At 36.2% G+C, this 21869-nt stretch overlaps 1 protein-coding gene across 2 annotated transcripts in view; it reads left to right on the top strand.

The window, feature by feature from the left end:
• Positions 1-21869, top strand: part of LOC149783517 (uncharacterized) — a 99211-nt gene that overhangs the window by 47272 nt on the left and 30070 nt on the right. For both annotated transcript variants that reach the window (XM_089931759.1, XM_089931760.1), the window contains 3 exons: positions 2452-2522; positions 9867-10019; positions 11773-11879. In XM_089931759.1, coding sequence (XP_089787885.1) covers positions 2452-2522; positions 9867-10019; positions 11773-11879 — 331 coding nt within the window. The remainder of the gene's footprint in view (positions 1-2451; positions 2523-9866; positions 10020-11772; positions 11880-21869) is intronic.

Genomic DNA, 21869 nt, shown 5'->3' with positions numbered 1-21869 from the left:
TTGGCACACATTTATGCTCTTTAGTCACACTGCTTAGTCTCCCAAATGTGATGATATTAGATTTCATCTGATTGCCTGATCTAGCAATTATGGTAAAAAACATAGTCACCAGAACATGACCCCTAAGGGGTCACTGTCGGGTCTTCATGTAGTACAGTGGAGTTATGATTTTAATCAGATTGGCATTCTACATTGATGTCCTGTCTTCAAGGTCAAGGTAACAGGTATATGTTTCATTGTTTTTTTTTTCTGCTTTATATCTTAAAATCTGTTGTTCAGAGATAAACTACTGTACATTAAACTACTGTACACATATGTTCTTTTGTGATATTTCATGTATCTTAGTCAAGGTTTTACATTCAAGGTCACTGCTCCGGTGGCCTAGTGGTTAGGATGCGGGACGTCAAGGGTTCAGTCCCCCGCCGAGTCATACCAAAGACATAAAAATGGTACTAACAGCTGCTTTGCTTGGCGCTCAGCATTAAGAGTTAGTGTTAGGACTGGTCAGCCTGGTTTCAGGATAATGTGGCTGGGTGGGACATCATGCTACATGTCTGCCGCATGATGCCCCAGTGCTAGACATCACTATAAACTGCCACACCGCAGACATCATGGTGATATGACTGAATTTTTTTAAAGCTACGTTAAAAATCCAAATCACACACACACATTCAAGGTCAAGGTCACATAACATTTTCTAACCCTTTTCTTGTTCTTTGATGCCCATTGAGATAGAGATATGAAACTTGGTTACTCTCTGTTCACCTTGTTACTGTACAGCTGACATGAAACTTGGTTACTCTCCATATCCACTTTGTAACTCTACAGGTGACATGAACCTTGGTTAACTTCCATATCCACATATTTACTGTACAGCTGACAAGAAACTTGGTTACTCTCCATATCCACTTAGTAAGTTGACAGCTAACATGAACAGGTGACATGAACCTTGGTTACATTGCATAACCACCTAGTTACTGTACAGCTGACATGAAACATAGTTACTTTCCATATCTGGCTAGTAATTCTACAGATGACATGAAACTAGTAACTATACAGATGACATGACTTGGTTACTCCCCATATCCACCTAATTACTGCACAGCTCTGTCATAAGATTCACATCCATATTTCATTATTGTACAATTTTGATCTTAGCACAGTAGGTTTGGGGGCACAAATATATAGAATTCACTTGATATTTTCACCAAGCTGGTGCTGTAAGCAGTTTAAGGACTTCAAATCACTGGTACAATTATTGCCAGACTAAACTTCACCCACTCCACCTGCCTGTTACAATGTATGAATAATTCTACAAAAAAATCTCAATGCAAAGACTACAAAGAAGAAAGCTGACAACTTTATATAATTATGTGATTTTCAACTGAACGTATGTGGTGACATTATTGCTTTGCTTTTTTATGCTAATTTGTATGTACATGTTACCAAATGACTCACAAGTTAGAATAATATGTTACCTGTGCTCTTTTTTCCTTCTTCGTCAAACAGTGTATTATTTAGACAGGAAACTCATTGACAAGACTGATTAGATTAGAGTTGATTTTAGCAGTAATTGACACATGGTAGCATAGCCCCAGGAGGCATTTCCCACTGTGGTATACTATGGCAGTAATTGACACAGGGTAGCATAGTAACAGGAGGTATTACCGCTGTGGTATACCATGGAAGTAATTGACACATGGTAGCATAGTCCCAGGAGGTATTTGCCACTGTGGTATACCATGGAAGTAACTGAAACATGATAGCATAGTCCCAGGAGGCATTTCCCACTGTGTTATACCATGGCAGTAATTGATACATGGTAGCATAGTCCCAGGAAGCAATTCCCACTGTGTTATACCATGGCAGTAATTGATACATGGTAGCATAGTCCCAAGAGGCATTTCCCACTGTGTTATACCATGGCAGTAATTGATACATGGTAGCATAGTCCCAGGAGGCATTTCCCACTGTGTTATACCATAGCAGTAATTGATACATGGTAGAATAGTCCCAGTAGGTATTTTCCACTGGGTTATACCATCATCATGGCAGAAAAGTGGTGATAGCTGTGGTGTACACTGGTGACATGCAGTATAGTCAGTCTCTGTATGTTTTTGTGCTTGCTCCTGTTTCCAAGGTGATTCATGGGAAATCATAGTTGCATGAGCTGTAGTGTCTGTTTGATATGATATATAGATGTAGAACTGATGGAGATTGGTCAGTGCAGGGTGATGAAAAGTCTCAAATTATTGATAATGATTTTTTTGTCTTAGCCTGTTTAATCTATCTGTCAAGAATTGTTTGCAAAGAAAAGGGTGGCTACTTAAACACCTTTTAATTAAATTGTTATTCTGATAGATGCTCGAGTATAGGGGAAAATTTGGTTGGAATCCAGGTTGCAGATATGGAAAATTTAGACTCAAAACTTGTTGTTTGATTATTTTTCAGCCATAACCAGATCTACAGTGGGCGTGCAGCAGGTGTGGCTGTCAATGAAGGAGGACGAGGATATATCCATGGTAATTGATATTGTCTGGTTATTACATTGTAAGCAGTCAGTCTTAGACTAAGTCGTGCATTTGTTTAGTTGTTTATGCTTTGAGTGTTTAGCTGCTTTGAGCATTGTTCTGTTTGTCAATCCATTATTTCCTACATTTATCTGTCCCTAAAACTATTTCAATGCAGTCGTGTGCTACACTTTTTGTATTGTTTTGTCAGCTGGAGATACAAAATAGAGATCTGTTATACTACCCATGACATTTGTGTAATACACTTTGTGTACTGCTTTGATAGCTTGAGCTACACAATAGAGAACTGTTATACTACCCATGACAGTTGTGTAATACACTTTGTGTACTGCTTTGATAGCTTGAGCTAGAGAATAGAGAACTATTATACTACCCATGACAGTTGTGTAATACACTTTGTGTACCAGTTTGTTAGCTTGAGCTAGAGAATACAGAACTGGTATACTACCCATGACAGTTGTGTAATACACTTTGTGTATTGTTTTGTTAGCTTGAGCTACACAATAGAGAACTGTTTATACTACCCATGACAGTTGTGTAATACACTTTGTGTATTGTTTTGTTAGCTTGAGCTAGAGAATAGAGAACTGTTATACTACCCATGACAGTTGTGTAATACACTTTGTGTACTGTTTTGTTAGCTTGAGCTAGAGAATACAGAACTGTTATACTACCCATGACATTTGTGTAATACACTTTGTGTACCATTTTGTTAGCTTGAGCTAGAGAATACAGAACTGTTATACTACCCATGACAGTTGTGTAATACACTTTGTGTATTGTTTTGTTAGCTTGAGCTACACAATAGAGAACTGTTATACTACCCATGACAGTTGTGTAATACACTTTGTGTATTGTTTTGTTAGCTTGAGCTAGAGAATAGAGAACTATTATACTACCCATGACAGTTGTGTAATACACTTTGTGTACCGTTTTGTTAGCTTGAGCTAGAGAATACAGAACTGTTATACTACCCATGACAGTGTGTAATACACTTTGTGTATTGTTTTATTAGCTTGAGCTAGAGAATACAGAACTGTTATACTACCCATGACAGTGTGTAATACACTTTGTGTATTGTTTTGTTAGCTTGAGCTACACAATAGAGAACTGTTATACTACCCATGACATTTGTGTAATACACTTTGTGTACTGTTTTGTTAGCTTGAGCTAGAGAATAGAGAACTGTTATACTACCCATGACAGTTGTGTAATACACTTTGTGTACTGTTTTGTTAGCTTGAGCTAGAGAATACAGAACTGTTATACTACCCATGACAGTTGTGTAATACACTTTGTGTACTGTTTTGTTAGCTTGAGCTAGAGAATACAGAACTGTTATACTACCCATGACATTTGTGTAATACACTTTGTGTACTGTTTTGTTAGCTTGAGCTAGAGAATACAGAACTGTTATACTACCCATGACAGTTGTGTAATACACTTGTGTACTGTTTTGTTAGCTTGAGCTAGAGAATAGAGAACTGTTATACTACCCATGACAGTTGTATTGGCACAGACATCTGTACATATATGCATATACTTATGTACATCCTCACTGCATATCAATCATATGTTTTTCCCTAGGTCCTTGGTCAGCAGTTTGGAGTATTTTTCGTGGCACCAACTTTCAGGTAGAAGATTTATTGGTCTAAATTTGTTCATGTATGTTGTTTGTACAGTCTCAATTAAGCTTTTGCATTTAGTTCAACCACTTCAGTTTTAAATGCTCTTTATATATGTTGTTATAATTGAAATTATGAACCTTGGTGAGGAGATGAATTGTGATGGGTACTGTATCATCATCATGAAATTTGGTCACACTGACCCATATTTCATGCGTCATTTGACTTTGTTTAAATCATGCATCAATATTAGTACCATACAATTACAATAAAAGATGGTCACTATCGCATTTTATTGACTTAGTTTTTGATTTTGACTTATAACCACATGCATATTTTTGCACTTGGTTTACAAACTGTTGTATCTGAAATCATGAACTTGGTGAGGAGAAGCATGTTGATGAGCACTGTATTCTCATCACAAAAGTGTTCACTGTAACCTATATTTCTTGCTTTACTGACTTTGGTTAAATTTGGTCTTATGTTTATTTCTCAAGTGCTGTTCCTACTAGAATCAGTAAAGTATTTTATGGTATGCACAACTAGTATTAGTTCCATGTCTATACAACAAATGAAGGTAACTGTGACCTACAGTTCACATGTTACAGCTCAGGTTAATTTTTGTTAATTTAGTTCATGACAACATAGGTTTTTTGTATGCGGTTTACTTAGTGGCCTAGCTGTAATCATTCATCTTTGTGAGATGATACATCTTGGTCTGTACTAAATATACATTCAAAAGTAGGTCATTATGGTCCATGTTTTATGCTTCACTGTCTCGGGTTAACTTTTGTGTTCTCTGGTACTGTTGATGCTAGAATCTTCAAATTGATGATGGTATGCTTAATGTTATTATCACACCCACGCAACAAAAGAAACACAACATAACCAGTATTTCATATTTTACTGGATTTTGCATATAACTCTTGAACAGATGAGTTAAAGGCATGCTGTATGCCTTATGTTCTTTCTAATATCATCATGAAACATGTTGAGGAATGCATCTTGATCTGTACTAACACCATTATTATATAAAGAGGTCTTTGTGACCAATATATCATGTTGACAGTAACTTTGTTGGCATTTTGAGTTTAAAGTACATTTCTTTGGCATCGTGTTCAAATCATGAAACTAAACAATTGTATGGCTCTTTATTGATCACATTAACCCATATTGTATGCTTTATTGGTCACATTAACCTGTATTGTATGCTTTATTGGTCACATTAACCCATATTGTATGCTTTTTTTGTGGTCACATTAACTTAACCCATATTATATGCTTTATTGGTCACATTAACCATATTAAATGCTTTATTGGTCACATTAACCCATATTGTATGCTTTATTGGTCACATTAACCCATATTGTATGCTTTATTGGTCACATTAACCCATATTGTGTGCTTTACGAAGATAGTATTTTTATTTACCACATGATCACAAAGACATTTCCATGCTGTTTACATCCTAACCAGAAGGCCCTTTTCTGACCAGTGCTGTTGGAAAGAGGAACAGATTTGTTTAGTCCATGTTAATTAAGTCTGGACCATGTACTTAGAAACTTTATTGTAGCTGGGCATCAGTTTTACTTAACTTAATTTACCCAGATTTATGAATAATAACAAAGAAATATGATGAAACACAGGTGATATGTGCAGTATTGTTGACACATGCGAGTTTTAACTCTGCTAAGGTTGTCATATTGGTAAAGAAGGTTAGACCGGCTTTTTGTATCAACTGTACTATTTGCAGAGTACAGATCCTGAGAAAGTCTGCATATAAAAAATGCCTAAAGTGACATTTGAGATCCCTGACTTTCCAGTCCAAAAAATAGAGGCATTGTTATGCCTTGGGTTTATTTTTTATTAAAGGAAAATGAGACAGACTTAATTCTGAAAAATAAAATACAAAATAACCATGGAAACGTTTTTATATTGAGCTGTTAAATAACTTACTACTAAATATATTTCTGGCCTATAATTAAATTTCTTAAGTATAACTATATAAAAGTTATTAAATTTGTATTTTGTATTTATTTATTTGTTGAAATTCTAGTCCTGTAATACAGCTTTACTTTCTTCACAATGTACACTTACAATTAGTTGTGCTGTAACCACGTTTAATCACCTGGCAGGTGGCGGGAGAGAGACAAAAATTATCAGTCCAAACAAGTAGTTGAATAATGGAATGAGTCGATATTACAGACCAAAAAATAGATAGTTTTATCACTTAAATGGAAGCAGGTAATTTTACCACTGAAATGGAAACAGAATGGAGAGCAAGTGAATTTAGATAGAATACAGAATGAATGCAAACAAAATGAAGAATGCATTTTTAAATAAAATAGCACAAATGCAATACAGTGAATGATAAAAGGAATTAGTTCACAAATTGATACAATACTCAGTTATATTCAGATTGCTGCTAAATGTTTATGTTTGAAAGCCATTCGCATGATATAATCTAGTATCAGACTTTTTACGCTGACCATTTAAAAAACATGACATTGTTCTTGTTAAAACAGACATAAGCAGCTGCCATTGATGTGATGGTATTGTTATATAAATATATATATATATATATATATATATATATATATATATATATATATATATATATATATATATATTGTATCTGAATGAAACACAGTAAGAAATTTAAAAAATTTTATTGTAGTTAAAGTTATTTATTTTGAATTCACAGGCTAGAAAAGTAAAAGTTCTCTCCCTTTAACACTTTCTAAAGTAGAAAACTGGACATGGGTAAGTGCATTTGCATTTTGTTCCAAACAAACAAAATTGAAAGAAAGTAATGTTTGGAATTCAAATGAAATGAGCTCAAAATACAGTTTCAATGTAGCTGAAGTGCCAGTGAAATGCATATTTGGTAAAATCTTAGGGTCTTTACAATGGTGGACTGCATGCATTTCAAATGAGGGCTCAACTGTAGTTGCTAGTCAAGATAATTACTGATAGTTGAACTGTGCATGCAGTAGTATAACCTTTGACCTCTGGAGACTACTCAAATGTTTTGTAGAGGTGAGATATGTAACTTGATTATATTCTGTTTAAATTAATGTACTGATGACCTGATTTCAATTTCACATCCTGAGGGCAAACTTCTATAAAGTTATGAGCATTCCTAGAAGTCATTAGTTCTTTCTGTGATTTTAAAGGTTTCTTTTCTGTGCTTTTGAACCCGCCTGAAAAAATCACCTCATTTAAGCAGTCACCTGTAATAATGCCAAATTGTGTGGATTAATTTCCAGTTCATGTTGACCTGTCTTAAGAGACCACTTTTCTATCACAGATGGCTGCTTGAGACAGGCTTGTAAGCATTGTATATGTATTATTATTGTACATGGTTGACCAGGTGTGAGTTTTGCAAAGCTTTCTACATTTCTTCATGTTATTATGACCCCACCATGAATACACTAGAGGCATATGGTGTTACTCTATTACTATGCGGGATCAAGACCTGCCAAGCCTTACAATTTGACTCTAGTTCTTATGACAATGACCCTTAAAATATGTACTTAAATAATGAAAGCAAAAATTATGGAAATATGATTGATGTGGTAATATTTGGATGCTGGCTTGTCCATATTTGAATTGGATCTAGATTTCATATTAGATTCAGTTGGTCAGGGAACAAGACTAACTTTACTGGAGTACCTCATTTGCATTAAACTGCAGATATTTTTATATGTAAGACATCTGCATGATCAAGGTGTTGATTAAAGAATTTTCAAAACATGACATCCTACAAGCAATACATGTAAAGGATAAATGGAAAATAAGCCTCCTTAAAAGTGTTAATAGTTTTGATTCTTGGGGGAAAAGTAGGAAGGCTGTCATGACTTGAAATTGAAAAAGATATCCAAGAATTATGTAAAACTGACAGATATCAAGAATCCTTAGAGCTAGAAAGGGTTTTAGAACTGCAGTTTATGAAACTGCACTGGAGGAAATTAGGGTCTAAGTTTAATTTATAAACTTTTTAGTTGAACATGATGTTTACCATTACTGTATCTGTCTCGAATATAGCTTTTTAAATGCATGTTTTTCAACTTTACATTGGCAGTAGATGATATTTTCTTACACTTTGCAGAAAATTGGTGTAATGGAAAAAAATTGACTGCCTTACTGAGAAGGTCACTTTTGGGGTTAGCAGGTCTGATGACCATGAATTCGTTAGAGGCATATAATGTTATGATCATCTGTCCATTTGTCCATCCATCACACTATGGTTAAGTTATTTGATTTGATTAGTTCTTTAGGTGCTATGGTGGTTTATTTTTGTTCTTTGAACACATTTCTAGTATATCCTCACTTTGTTGTGTCATCATGAATTCAAATCTATTAGCTTTAATTTTTTTTTACATAGTCAGGTCTGAATGTTGGTCAATAAGTTTGGTCAGGAAAGTAGTTGTGCGTTTCATTTGGTTATATTTTCAGAGTTCATAGTTATGTTTAATGTCTCTTAACTAGCAATCTATCTATAAGATAAGGAATATGGCTGGGAAAGGGAGTTAAGCAGCTTGCTATATAAAGGTTATGGCTGGGAAAGGGTGATGCACTGTTTGCTGTATAAGGGATGTGGCAGTAAAAGGAAATAAACTGTTTGCCATGTAATGGAAATGACTGGTAAAGGGAGATAAACTGTTGCCTGTTAGACATATAACTGGTAAATAGAGATCAACTGTGGGCTGTTTGATGGATATAGCAAGTATATGAAGACACAATACATTATCTGGACAACAGTGTGGAAAAACATTGTGAAAAAAATGCTGGATATGAGTTTTTTTTCAAAGGGGACGAATGAATAGCACATAAATAGCTTAAAACCATACATAAGTTGTAATTATATTTTAACAGGTAGTGCTCATCAGTATAGGTATAAATTCAGGTATTGCTATATCTATCAACTATAAATCAAGGTATTGCTATATCTGTTGTGTATGAATCCAGGTATTGCTATGAATATCTTTTTTGTATGAATCCAGGTATTGCTTTCTCTGTTGTGCATAAATCCAGGTATTGCTGTAACTGTTGTGCATAAATCCAGGTATTGCTGTAACTGTTGTGCACAAATCCAGGTATTGCTATATCTGTTCTGTATAAATCCAGGTATTGCTATATCTGTTTTGTATAAAGTCAGGTATTACTATATCTGTTGTGTATAAATCCAGGTTTATATTGTGTATAAACCAAGGTATTACTATTTATGTTCTTTATAAATCCAGGTATTGCTGTTTCTGTTCTGTATAAATCTAATCATTACTATTTTAGTTGCATATAATGCTGTTTGTTCATAAATCCATTTATTACTATATCTTTTGGGGCCCCGAGTGGCCGATTAGTCTAAAGCGCTCTCCGTTACGGATCACTACCATCTCACCTCTGTCTGCATGGGTTCGAGTCTTGGATTCGGCCAATGTGGGTATGTGAGGAAGCTTGCCAGTAGCTTCTCGAGGGTCGGTGGTTCTTTCCGGGAATTTCCCGGGTTCTTCCTCCACCATTAATACTGGCCGCCATGTATAGCCTATTGTGTGCTGAAAAATGGCGTTAAACCCTACAACAACAACAACAACATTACTATATCTTTTGTGTCCTGATTGTCCTTTTCTTCTATTCAGATATCACATGATCTTAATATTAACCAATATTTGATTAACATATTTTTGAGCACATATTTTTGTTGTTGTAGACAATGTAATAACTGGTAACCAGTGGGGTGGTGTTGACATCCGACATGGTGGAGACCCCCTTATCAGCCATAATACAATCTGTAATGGTCTTTCTGATGGTATTGTCATTGGAGAGGAGGGCAGAGGATCTATTGAGAAAAATATCATTACAGGTAAAATTTCTGAAAAGAATCAACTACAGCTAAATTACTGGGAATAGAAAGTTTTTTTAAGTTAAAATCTCAGGAAAATCACAAAAACATGAAATAGAGGTAGTTCAGGTGGCAGGGTCATGTTAAATTTGGCATTTTGTGTCATAAATCTGTAAAAGCATTCCACATGTGTACCTGTCCAAACAACATATATTTCATGTTGTTTTGGACTTGTTCCTAAATAAAGATTTGAAATTGATTAGATTATGATCTTCCCGATAGCAATCTTTTGGTTTCAGTAGTAACATTTGTTAAAATAAAATCACCTGACATCTGAGTTATATTTATATAATGTCTGGATATTTGGATGAATAAATACCGCAGAATTTCTTGCTTACTTAGAAGGTAATTACCTGCCCTTGTATATTAATTGAACACTGAAGGTAAATACCAGCCTTAGTACATTAATTTAACACTGAAGTTAATTACCAGCCCTAGTACATTAATTTAGCACATTCTTATGCCAAGGTACAGATAGGTTAGCATATTGGAAATTTGGCTAGGAAATTTGATTATTTTCAGGCTTATATTATTGTCTTACACGAGTTCTCTTGTCAAAAGTCATTCATAAAATGAGTTCAGGAATTTCTGCTGTTTCAAGCCTTGGTTGACTAAAAGATTGAAATTGTGCAACGATTTTCTTAAATTTCATTCAAAAGAATGCACATGTAAGATTCTATAAATTGCATGACAAAAAATACTGATTTGACTAACCACTCCGGTGGCCTAGTGGTTAGAGCATCCGCCACGGATGCGGGGGGTTGTGGGTTTGATCCCCGACTGAGTCATACCAAAGACTTACAAAAATGGTACTAACAGCTGCCTCGCTTGGTGCTCAGCATTAGGAGGAGGTTAGAGTTAGGACTGGTCGGCCCAATGTCAGGATAATGTGACTGGGTGGGACATCATGCCACATGTCTGCGGCGTGATGCCCCCGTGCTAGACATCACTATAAATTGCCACACTGCAGACATCGTAGCAATATGACTGAAAAATTGTTAAAGCTGTGTTAAAAATCCAAATAACACACACACACACACACACACACTGATTTGACTTGACCAGGCTGCAGAATATTGAAGTGAAATGACTTTGAAATACATTCAACGCCCCGATTACTATGCCCTTCATTTAAATGATATCATGGTGTCATGATTTGTTTTTACATTTGTTACATATATAGAAATTATATTATGGGTATATTAACTTAAAAAGCATATATAAAAACTATGATACAGGTATATTAACTTAAAATACACAAAAAAATATAATTTGGGTATATTTACTTAAATAATACATTAGTCATGTGATAAATATTTTTTATTAAATAATCATGACTGAAGTAATAATGCACTCATGATACAGGTCACATCCTGAACAAATATGTTAATATATATCATGACATATGTCAGATTCTGCACAATTATAGTGATGTTTATCATGATACATGTGACATCCTGGGGAAATATTGTGATATGTATCACAATGCCTATCACATCTTGGTCACATTTTGTGATATATGTCATGATACCTGTCACATCCTTGACATATTTTGTGATATGCAACATGATACATGTTTCCATGTGATACCCAGCTCACTTGGAGCTGTTTCCACAAACCTTCATTTGTATGTACAGTTAGTGAAAAGAAAGTGGAATCTGGCATAATAATGAGTAATAACATTGATTGCACAGTGTCCTTTGACTATTTTAAGGAAATGCTGGATGTGGACTCTGGATCATGGCTGCCCGCCAACCTTTTATCCACGGAAATGAAATCCATAGCAACAGAGATTCAGGCATCAGCCTTGTAAATAGAATGGTATGATAATCCTGTGATCCTAGATGCATATAAAGTGTTATTTTTTCTATTTGTGTTTCTCATTCATGTAAATACTAAATGTTTAAAATTAAATATACATTTGAGCCATGTCAGTCAGGACTCCTTTTATCAAGATATTTTGGATTGAAAATGACAAGTTCTTTTAATTCACTTTTATTTTTGGAATACCAGTTTGTATGGATTTTACAGTTCCTAGAAGCCACAACAAATCTTAAGAGTCAGTGAAAACATGAGATCTCTCTTTTCGTCTTCGGGATATATAGGTTAATGTACTGAAAATAATGGCATCATTCAAAAAATGGGGAAAATTGATAGCCACAAAAAATAAATTCACAGGATAAGAAAATATATTTACTTTGTGATTCTTTGAACTGGAACTGCTTTATTTTGTAATATTCATTGATCATTCAAACAAAAGGTAGTCTATGGACTGAAGTGCAGAAGTGTCAACCATTTAAATTTTAGTGGAATCATTCCTTTCTTAATCTCAAATTACACTGTTATGTTCTCATCTGTCAGATTTCTTTATTTTGGTCAGATTTAATTTCATGAAGGGAAACCAGTTTTAAATGCTTGTGGTGTCAGATGGTTCCTCTTTGTTTAAAAAACACATATGTGCTTGTTTCACAAAAGTAATTGAATATTGACCAGTCATAAATCCTGTCAACTAAGCACCATGATTCACCTGTGAAAATTCATGAAAGATGTTATATCAGATGTGATCAAAAAGGATTATAATTGATTGAAAATATGTACGATTAATGAAATATGCATGCATTAAGATTGAAAAAAATACCACAATTTTGCAGCATTTTCTTGACATCAGCATGCCACTTGGTTACATCAAAGTACTGCAGGGAGCAGGATTCAACCAAACAAAAGTACTTGACAAAATAAAATATAATACTTAGATTTATTGTTGGATAAAACTTAGATGTATTCCAAAAATAAATTTAGATTCAGGTTACTGTTTGATAAATTTGGCATTCCAATTTCACATCATCCAAATGTTGGCATTAGGTGTGATTTAACCATACTTTTAAAGTGAAAATCACATTAACCTGTTAAACATTTAATGATTATTGATATTTCTTCATCTCTGTCTAGTTTTGCTACATTATATCACACCTGCCTTTCTCCAAGACAGTAATGGAGGGTTTTGGAGCCTCAAAAAAAGAGTTTTGAGGTTCCAAGGTTGGGGTGTGGGCATAATTCATACAGCTCAAGAAAGCAGCATCATACAATTGAGAATAAATTAAACTAAACAAATAGTAAAATGATTGGATATTCAGATTTAATAAGATAAAATAAAATGAAATTCATTTTCTATGAGCATTTAATACCCTCTCAGACAAAAATAGCTGGTAGACTTTGCATTATTATAACCACACACACACACACACACACACATAGACAAACATCTGTACATCAAGCTCACAATCATATAGCGAGACAGACATAAATAAAAATATACTGAGTTTATGTTTTTAAAATCCATTGCACAGTGGATTACAGTCCTAACTAGATGCATTCTGTGTTCTTACTACTTAATTTATTGGGCTTTGAAAATGCAAGTGTCATTAAGGACCAACCATAATTTGTTTCAAATAATATAATTGATCTAACAGGTTTTTTCTTCCTTCAGATTGATCATAGGTTCTTTATTGATACAGATTGCAGCAAAAGTATTTATTTCAAGCTATCTGGGGGCTGTGATTTTGTTTTTAAAAATTCATGCTCCCCACCCATCCACCCACCCCATCTTGTAAACATTAAATGCTCAGTCCCTTTGAGTTCGTTTTTGCACTTATTCAGGATGGTACTGTTGTTAAAATGTCCTCAACTAAATTTTGTTTTGTCCTCTGTACAAAAATTTATCATTTGGCTTCTGCATTGCTATGACTGAGTATCAAACATGCAGTGTCCACTAGAATTTCTAATCATGGCTCTGCATTGATGCTGGATTATCTTGATGCTGGATTGTGTTGATATTGGATTGTCTTGATGTTGGATTGTCTTGATGCTAGGTTGTCTTGATATTGGATTGTCTTGGTGTTGGATTGCTCTGATGCTGGATTATCTTGATGTTGGATATTCTATGTCCTGATGTTGGATTGACCTGATGTTGGATTTTCTTGATGTTGGATTGTCTTGATATTAGATTGTTCTGATGCTGGATTGTCTTGATGTTGGATTTTCTTTGTCTTGATGTTGGATTGTCTTGATGCTGGATTGTCCTGATGCTGGATTGTCTTGATATTGGATTGTCTTGATGTTGGATTTTCTTTGTCTTGATATTGGATTGTCTGATACTGGATTGTCTTGATGTTGGATTGTCTTGATGTTGGATTGTCTTGATGTTGGATTGTCCTGATGCTGGATTGTCTTGATGTTGGATTGTTCTGATGCCGGATTGTCTTGATGCTGCATTTTCTTTGTCTTGATGTTGGATTGTCCTGATGCTGGATTGTCTTGATCTTGGATTATCTTGATGCTGGGTTGTCTTGATGTTGGATTGTCTTGATGTTGGATTTTCTTTGTCTTGATGTTGGATTGCCCTGATGCTGGATTATCTTGAAGTTGGATATTCTTGATGTTGGATTGTCTTGATGTAGGATTGTCCTCATGCTGGATTGTCTTGATATTGGATTGTCCTGATGCTGGATTGTCTTGATGTTCGATTGCCCTGATGCTGGATTATCTTGATGTTGGATTGTTCTGATACTGGATTGTCTTGATGTTGGATTTTCTTGATGTTGGATTTTCTTGATGTTGGATTGTCTTGATGTTGGATTGTCCTGATGTTGGATTGTTTTGATGTTGGATTGACCTGATATTGGATTTTCTTGATGTTGGATTGTTCTGATGCTGGATTGTCTTGATGTTGGATTTTCTTTGTCTTGATGTTGGATTGTCTTGATGCTGGATTGTCCTGATGCTGGATTGTCTTGATACTGGATTGTCCTGATGCTGGATTGTCTTGATGTTGGATTGTCTTGATGTTGGATTTTCTTTGTCTTGATGTTGGATTGTCTTGATGCTGGATTGTCCTGATGCTGGATTGTCTTGATATTGGATTGTCCTGATACTGGATTGTCTTGATGTTGGATTTTCTTTGTCTTGATATTGGATTGTCCTGATACTGGATTGTCTTGATGTTTGATTGGCTTGATGTTAGATTGTCCTGATGTTGGATTGTCTTGATGCTGGATTGACCTGATGCTGGATTGTCTTGATGCTGGATTTTCTTTGCCTTGATGTTAGATTGTCCTGATGCTGGATTGTGTTGATGTTGGATTGTCTTGATGCTGGGTTGTCATGATGCTGGATTGCCTTGATGTTGGATTGTCCTGATGTTGGATTGTTTTGATGTTGGATTGACCTGATGTTGGATTTTCTTGATGTTGGATTGTCTTGATGATGGATTATCCTGATGCTGGATTGTCCTGATGTTGGATTGTCTTGATGTTGGATTGTCTTGATGCTGGGTTGTCTTGATGTTGGATTGTCTTGATGTTGGATTGTCCTGATGCTGGATTGTCTTGATGCTGGATTTTCTTTGTCTTGATGTTGGATTGTCCTGATGCTGGATTGTCTTGATGTTGGATTGTCTTGATGCTGGGTTGTCTTAATGTTGGATTGCCTTGGTGTTGGATTTTCTTTGTCTTGATGTTGGATTGTCTTGATGTTGGATTGTCCTGATGCTGGATTGTCTTGATGTTGGATTGTCTTGATGCTGGGTTGTCTTGATGTTGGATTGTCTTGATGTTGGATTGTCCTGATGCTGGATTGTCTTGATGTTGGATTGTCTTGATGCTGGGTTGTCTTAATGTTGGATTGCCTTGGTGTTGGATTTTCTTTGTCTTGATGTTGGATTGTCTTGATGTTGGATTGTCCTGATGCTGGATTGTCTTGATGTTGGATTGTCCTGATGCTGGGTTGTCTTGATGTTGGATTGTGTTGATGCAGGATTGTCTTGATGTTGGATTGTCTTGATGCTGGATTGTCTTGATGTTGGATTGTTCTGATGCTGGATTGTCTTGATGCTGGATTGTCTTGATGCTGGGTTGTCCTGATGCAGGATTGTCTTGATGTTGGATTGTCTTGATGTTGGATTGTCCTGATGTTGGATTGTTTTGATGTTGGATTGACCTGATGTTGGATTTTCTTGATGTTGGATTGTCTTGTTATTGGATTGTTCTGATGCTGGATTGTCTTGATGTTGGATTTTCTTTGTCTTGATGTTGGATTGTCTTGATGCTGGATTGTCCTGATGGTGGATTGTCTTGATATTGGATTGTCCTGATACTGGATTGTATTGATATTGGGTTTTCTTTGTCTTGATATTGGATTGTCCTGATACTGGATTGTCTTGATGTTGGATTGGCTTGATGTTGGATTGTCCTGATGCTGGATTGTCTTGATGTTGGATTGTCCTGATGCTGGATTGTCATGATGCTGGATTTTCTTTGTCTTGATGTTGGATTGTCCTGATGCTGGATTGTCTTGATGTTGGATTGTCTTGATGCTGGATTGGCCTGATGCTGGATTGTCTTGATGTTGGATTTTCTTTGTCTTGATATTGGATTGTCCTGATACTGGATTGTGTTGTTGTTGGATTGGCTTGATGTTGGATTGTCCTGATGCTGGATTGTCTTGATGTTGGATTGTCCTGATGCTGGATTGTCTTGATGTTGGATTGTCCTGATGCTGAATTGTCTTGATGCTGGATTTTCTTTGTCTTGATGTTGGATTGTCCTGATGCTGGATTGTCTTGATGTTGGATTGTCTTGATGCTGGGTTGTCTTGATGTTGGATTGTCTTGATGTTGGATTGTCTTGATGCTGGATTGTCTTGATGCTGGATTTTCTTTGTCTTGATGTTGGATTGTCCTGATGCTGGATTGTCTTGATGTTGGATTGTCTTGATGCTGGGTTGTCTTGATGCTGGATTGTCTTGATGTTGGATTGTCCTGATGTTGGATTGACCTGATGTTGGATTGACCTGATGTTGGATTTTCTTGATGTTGGATTGTCTTGATGATGGATTGTCCTGATGCTGGATTGTCCTGATGCTGGGTTGTCTTGATGTTGGATTGTCTTGATGTTAGATTGTCTTGATGCTGGATTTTCTTTGTCTTGATGTTGGATTGTCCTGATGCTGGATTGTCTTGATGTTGGATTGTCTTGATGTTGGATTGTCCTGATGTTGGATTGTTTTGATTTTGGATTGACCTGATGTTGGATATTCTTGATGTTGGATTGTCTTGATATTGGATTGTTCTGATGCTGGATTGTCTTGATGTTGGATTTTCTTTGTCTTGATGTTGGATTGTCTTGATGCTGGATTGTCCTGATGATGGATTGTCTTGATATTGGATTGTCCTGATACTGGATTGTCTTGATGTTGGATTGTCCTGATGCTGGATTGTCTTGATGTTGGATTGTCTTGATGTTGGATTGTCCTGATGCTGGATTGTCTTGATGTTGGATTGTCCTGATGCTGGATTGTCTTGATGTTGGATTGTCCTGATGCTGGATTGTCTTGATGCTGGATTTTCTTTCTCTTGATGTTGGATAGTCCTGATGCTGAATTGTCTTGATGTTGGATTGTCTTGATGCAAGATTGTGTTGATATTGGATTGTCTTGATGTTGGATCGTCTTGATGCTGGGTTGTCTTGGTGTTGGATTGCCCTGATACTGGATTGTCTTGATGTTGGATTGTCTTGATGTTGGATTGCCCTGATGCTGGATTATCTTGATGTTGGATATTCTTTGTCCTGATGTTGGATTGTCTTGATGTTGGATTGTCTTGATGTTGGATTGTCCTGATGTTGGATTGTTTTAATGTTGGATTGACCTGATGTTGGATTTTCTTGATGTTGGATTGTCTTGATTCTGGATTATCTTGATGTTGGATATTCTTTGTCCTGATGTTGGATTGTCTTGGTGTTGGATTGTCTTGATGTTGGATTGTTCTGATGTTGGATTGTTTTGATGTTGGATTGACCTGATGTTGGATTTTCTTGATGTTGGATTGTCTTGATATTGGATTGTTCTGATGCTGGATTGTCTTGTTATTGGATTGTCTTGATACTGGATTGTCTTGATGTTGGATTGGCTTGATGTTGGATTGCCCTGATGCTGGATTGTCTTGATGTTGGTTTGTCCTGATGCTGGATTGTCTTGATGCTAGATTTACTTTGTCTTGATGCTGGATTGTCTTGATGCTGGATTGTGTTGAGATTGGATTGTCTTGATGTTGGATTGTCTTGATTGTGGGTTGTCTTGGTGTTGGATTGCCCTGATACTGGATTATCTTGATGTTGGATTGGCTTGATGTTGGATTGCCCTGATGCTGGATTATCTTGATGTTGGATATTCTTTGTCCTGATGTTGGATCGTCTTGATGTTGGATTGTCTTGATGTTGGTTTGTCTTGATGTTGGATTGACCTGATGTTGGATTTTCTTGATGTTGGATTGTCATGATATTGGATTGTTCTGATGCTGGATTGTCTTGATGTTGGATTTTCTTTGTCTTGATGTTGGATTGCCTTGATGCTGGATTGTCCTGATCCTGGCTTGTCTTGATATTGGATTGTCCTGATACTGGATTGTCTTGATGTTGGATTTTCTTTGTCTTGATGTTGGATTGCCCTGATGCTGGATTATCTTGAAGTTGGATATTCTTGATGTTGGATTGTGTTGATGTTGGATTGTCCTGATGCTGGATTGTCTTGATATTGGATTGTCCTGATGCTGGATTGTCTTGATGTTGGATTGTCATGATATTGGATTGTCCTGATGCTGGATTGTCTTGATGTTGGATTTTCTTTGTCTTGATGTTGGATTGTCTTGATGCTGGATTGTCCTGATGCAGGATTGTCTTGATGTTGGATTGTCTTGATGCTGGATTGTCTTGATGCTGGATTTTCTTTGTCTTGTTGTTGGATTGTCCTGATGCTGGATTGTCTTGATGTTGGATTGTCTTGATGCTGGATTGTGTTGATGCAGGATTGTCTTGATGTTGGATTGTCTTGATGTTGGATTGTCTTGATGCTGGATTGTCTTGATGTTGGTTTGTCTTGATGCAGGATTGTCTTAATGTTGGATTGTGTTGATGCTGGATTGTGTTGATGCAGAATTGTCTTGATGTTGGATTGTCTTGATGTTGGATTTTGTTGGTGCTGGATTGTCTTGATGTTGGATTGTCTTGATGATGGATTGTCTTGATGCAGGATTGTCTTGATGTTGGATTGTCTTGATGCAGGATTCTCTTGATGTTGGATTGTCTTGATGCTGGATTGTCTTGATGCAGGATTGTCTTGATGTTGGATTGTCTTAATGTAGGATTGTGTTGATGCAGGATTGTCTTGATGTTGGATTGTGTTGATGCAGGATTGTCTTGATTTTGGATTGTCTTGATGCTAGATTGTGTTGATGCAGGATTGTCTTGATGTTGGATTGTCTTGATGTTGGATTGTGTTGATGCAGGATTGTCTTGATTTTGGATTGTCTTGATGCTAGATTGTGTTGATGCAGGATTCTCTTGATGTTGGATTGTCTTGATGCTGGATTGTCTTGATGCAGGATTGTCTTGATGTTGGATTGTCTTAATGTAGGATTGTGTTGATGCAGGATTGTCTTGATGTTGGATTGTGTTGATGCAGGATTGTCTTGATTTTGGATTGTCTTGATGCTAGATTGTGTTGATGCAGGATTGTCTTGATGTTGGATTGTGTTGATGCTGGTTTGTGTTGAACAAGGATTGTCTTGATGGTAGATTTTCTTTGTCTTGATGTTGGATTGTCTTGATTTTGGATTGTCTTGATGCTGGGTTGTCTTGATGTTGGATTGTGCTGATGCTGGATTGTGTTGATGCAGGATTGTCTTGATGTTGGATTGTGTTGGTGCTGGATTGTCTTGATATTAGATTATCTTGATGCTGGATTGTCTTGATGCTGGATTGTTTTGATGCAGGATTGTCTTGATATTGGATTGTCTTGATGTTGGATTGTGTTGATGCTGGATTGTGTTGAACAAGGATTGTCTTGATGCTGGATTTTCTTTTTCTTGATTTTGGATTGTCTTGATTTTGGATTGTCTTGATGCTGGATTGTCTTGATGTTGGATTGTCATGATTTTGGATTGTGCTGATGCTGGATTGTGTTGATGCAGGATTGTCTTGATGTTGGATTGTGTTGGTGCTGGATTGTCTTGATATTAAATTATCTTGATGCTGGATTGTCTTGATGTTGGATTGTGTTGATGCAGGATTGTCTTGATGCAGGATTGTCTTGATGTTTGATTGTCTTGATGTTGTATTGTGTTGGTGTTGGATTGTCTTGACGTTGGATTGTATTGGTGCTAGATTGTCTTGATGCCGGATTGTCTTGATGTTGGATTGTGTTGATGCTGGATTGTGTTGATGCAGGATTGTCTTGATGTTTGATTGTCTTGATGTTGGATTGTGTTGGTGTTGGATTGTCTTGATGTTGGATTGTGTTGGTGCTAGATTGTCTTGATGCAGGATTGTCTTGATATTGGATTGTGTTGGTGCTGGATTGTCTTGATGTTGGATTGTCTTGATGTTGGATTGTGTTGGTGCTGGATTGTCTTGATGCAGGATTGTCTTGATATTGGATTGTCTTGATGCAGGATTGTCTTGATGTTGGATTGTGTTGGTGCTGGTTTGTCTTGATATTGGATTGTCTTGATGCTGGATTGTCTTGATGTTGGATTGTGTTACTATGTACATGGATTTCATACAGTCCAGAATGTCTAATGACAATAATATGTTTGCAGTGTATGCAAATAATAAAAAGCTCCCCCATGCTGCTGCAAGTCACAAACTCAATCAACTAGGAATTCTAAATATTACCTTTCTGGGCTTTGCTCATTTCAACATTGACTCAATCTTTCCTGAATCAGTGTGCATTGGACACTATGCCATAAAACATTTGTCACATTTCCACACTATTCCCGTTACTGAAACAATGTGATAGAGTACAATCCAACTTCAAGGAAACATTGCCACTGATCAAACCATCCATTAATCTTAATAAAGATGGCTTCAGCATTATAAGTCAAAGTGATGAAGAGTAATAACTATTGTCTGATGTGATGAGTTTGCTATGATTATTCTCTGTGACAATCAACTGTATAAATTGTCCTGTGATGAGTTTGCTATGATTATTCTCTGTGACAATCAACTGTATAAATTGTCCTGTGATGAGTTTGCTATGATTATTCTCTGTGACAATCAACTGTATAAATTGTCCTGTGATGAGTTTGCTGTGATCATTCTCTGTGACAATGAAATGTATAAATTGTCCTGTGATGAGTTTGCTATCATTATTCTCTGTGACAGTGAACTGTATAAATTGTCCTGTGATGAGTTTGCTATGTTCATTCTCTGTGACAGTCAATTGTATAAATTGTCCTGTGATGAGTTTGCTGTGATCATTCTCTGTGACAATCAACTGTATAAATTGTCCTGTGATGAGTTTGCAATGAGCATTAAGCATCACTGTTTGCAGATTATTCTTGTTATGGCCATCATTGTGTACCAGCAAAAAATACTTGGGGACCCGAGGAAGGTGCTTTCAAAATGGAATAGTCACCCAAAGACGCAATTTAGAAATTTTCTATCATGGATATCTGAATCAAAATCATGTTTTTCTTTTGACGTGTTGTGTTTTGGCAGGTATGGCTTATCCTGATTTGGTTTCATGTTATTCTTTTGTTCTTCACTCTTCAGGTCTTCCTGCAGGTTATATAACTCCTCCACACAACCACCCACCCTCAGTATCTGGAGGGGAGAGTGCGTGGCATTTAATATTACCACTGTCTGTGTCTCAGTGTATGTATATAACTCTATGGGTTTATATTTTTTGTTGCCTGTCATTTTAAAAGTATGCCTGAATTGAGATTCAGTTTGGATGGAGATTGTTATGACTTGAGTTAGA

The sequence above is a fragment of the Sinohyriopsis cumingii genome, chromosome 14 (assembly GCF_028554795.1).
Source record: "Sinohyriopsis cumingii isolate HCF-2022 chromosome 14, ASM2855479v2, whole genome shotgun sequence".
Lineage (NCBI taxonomy): Eukaryota > Metazoa > Mollusca > Bivalvia > Unionida > Unionidae > Sinohyriopsis > Sinohyriopsis cumingii.
This window is presented reverse-complemented; position numbering and strand designations above follow the sequence as displayed.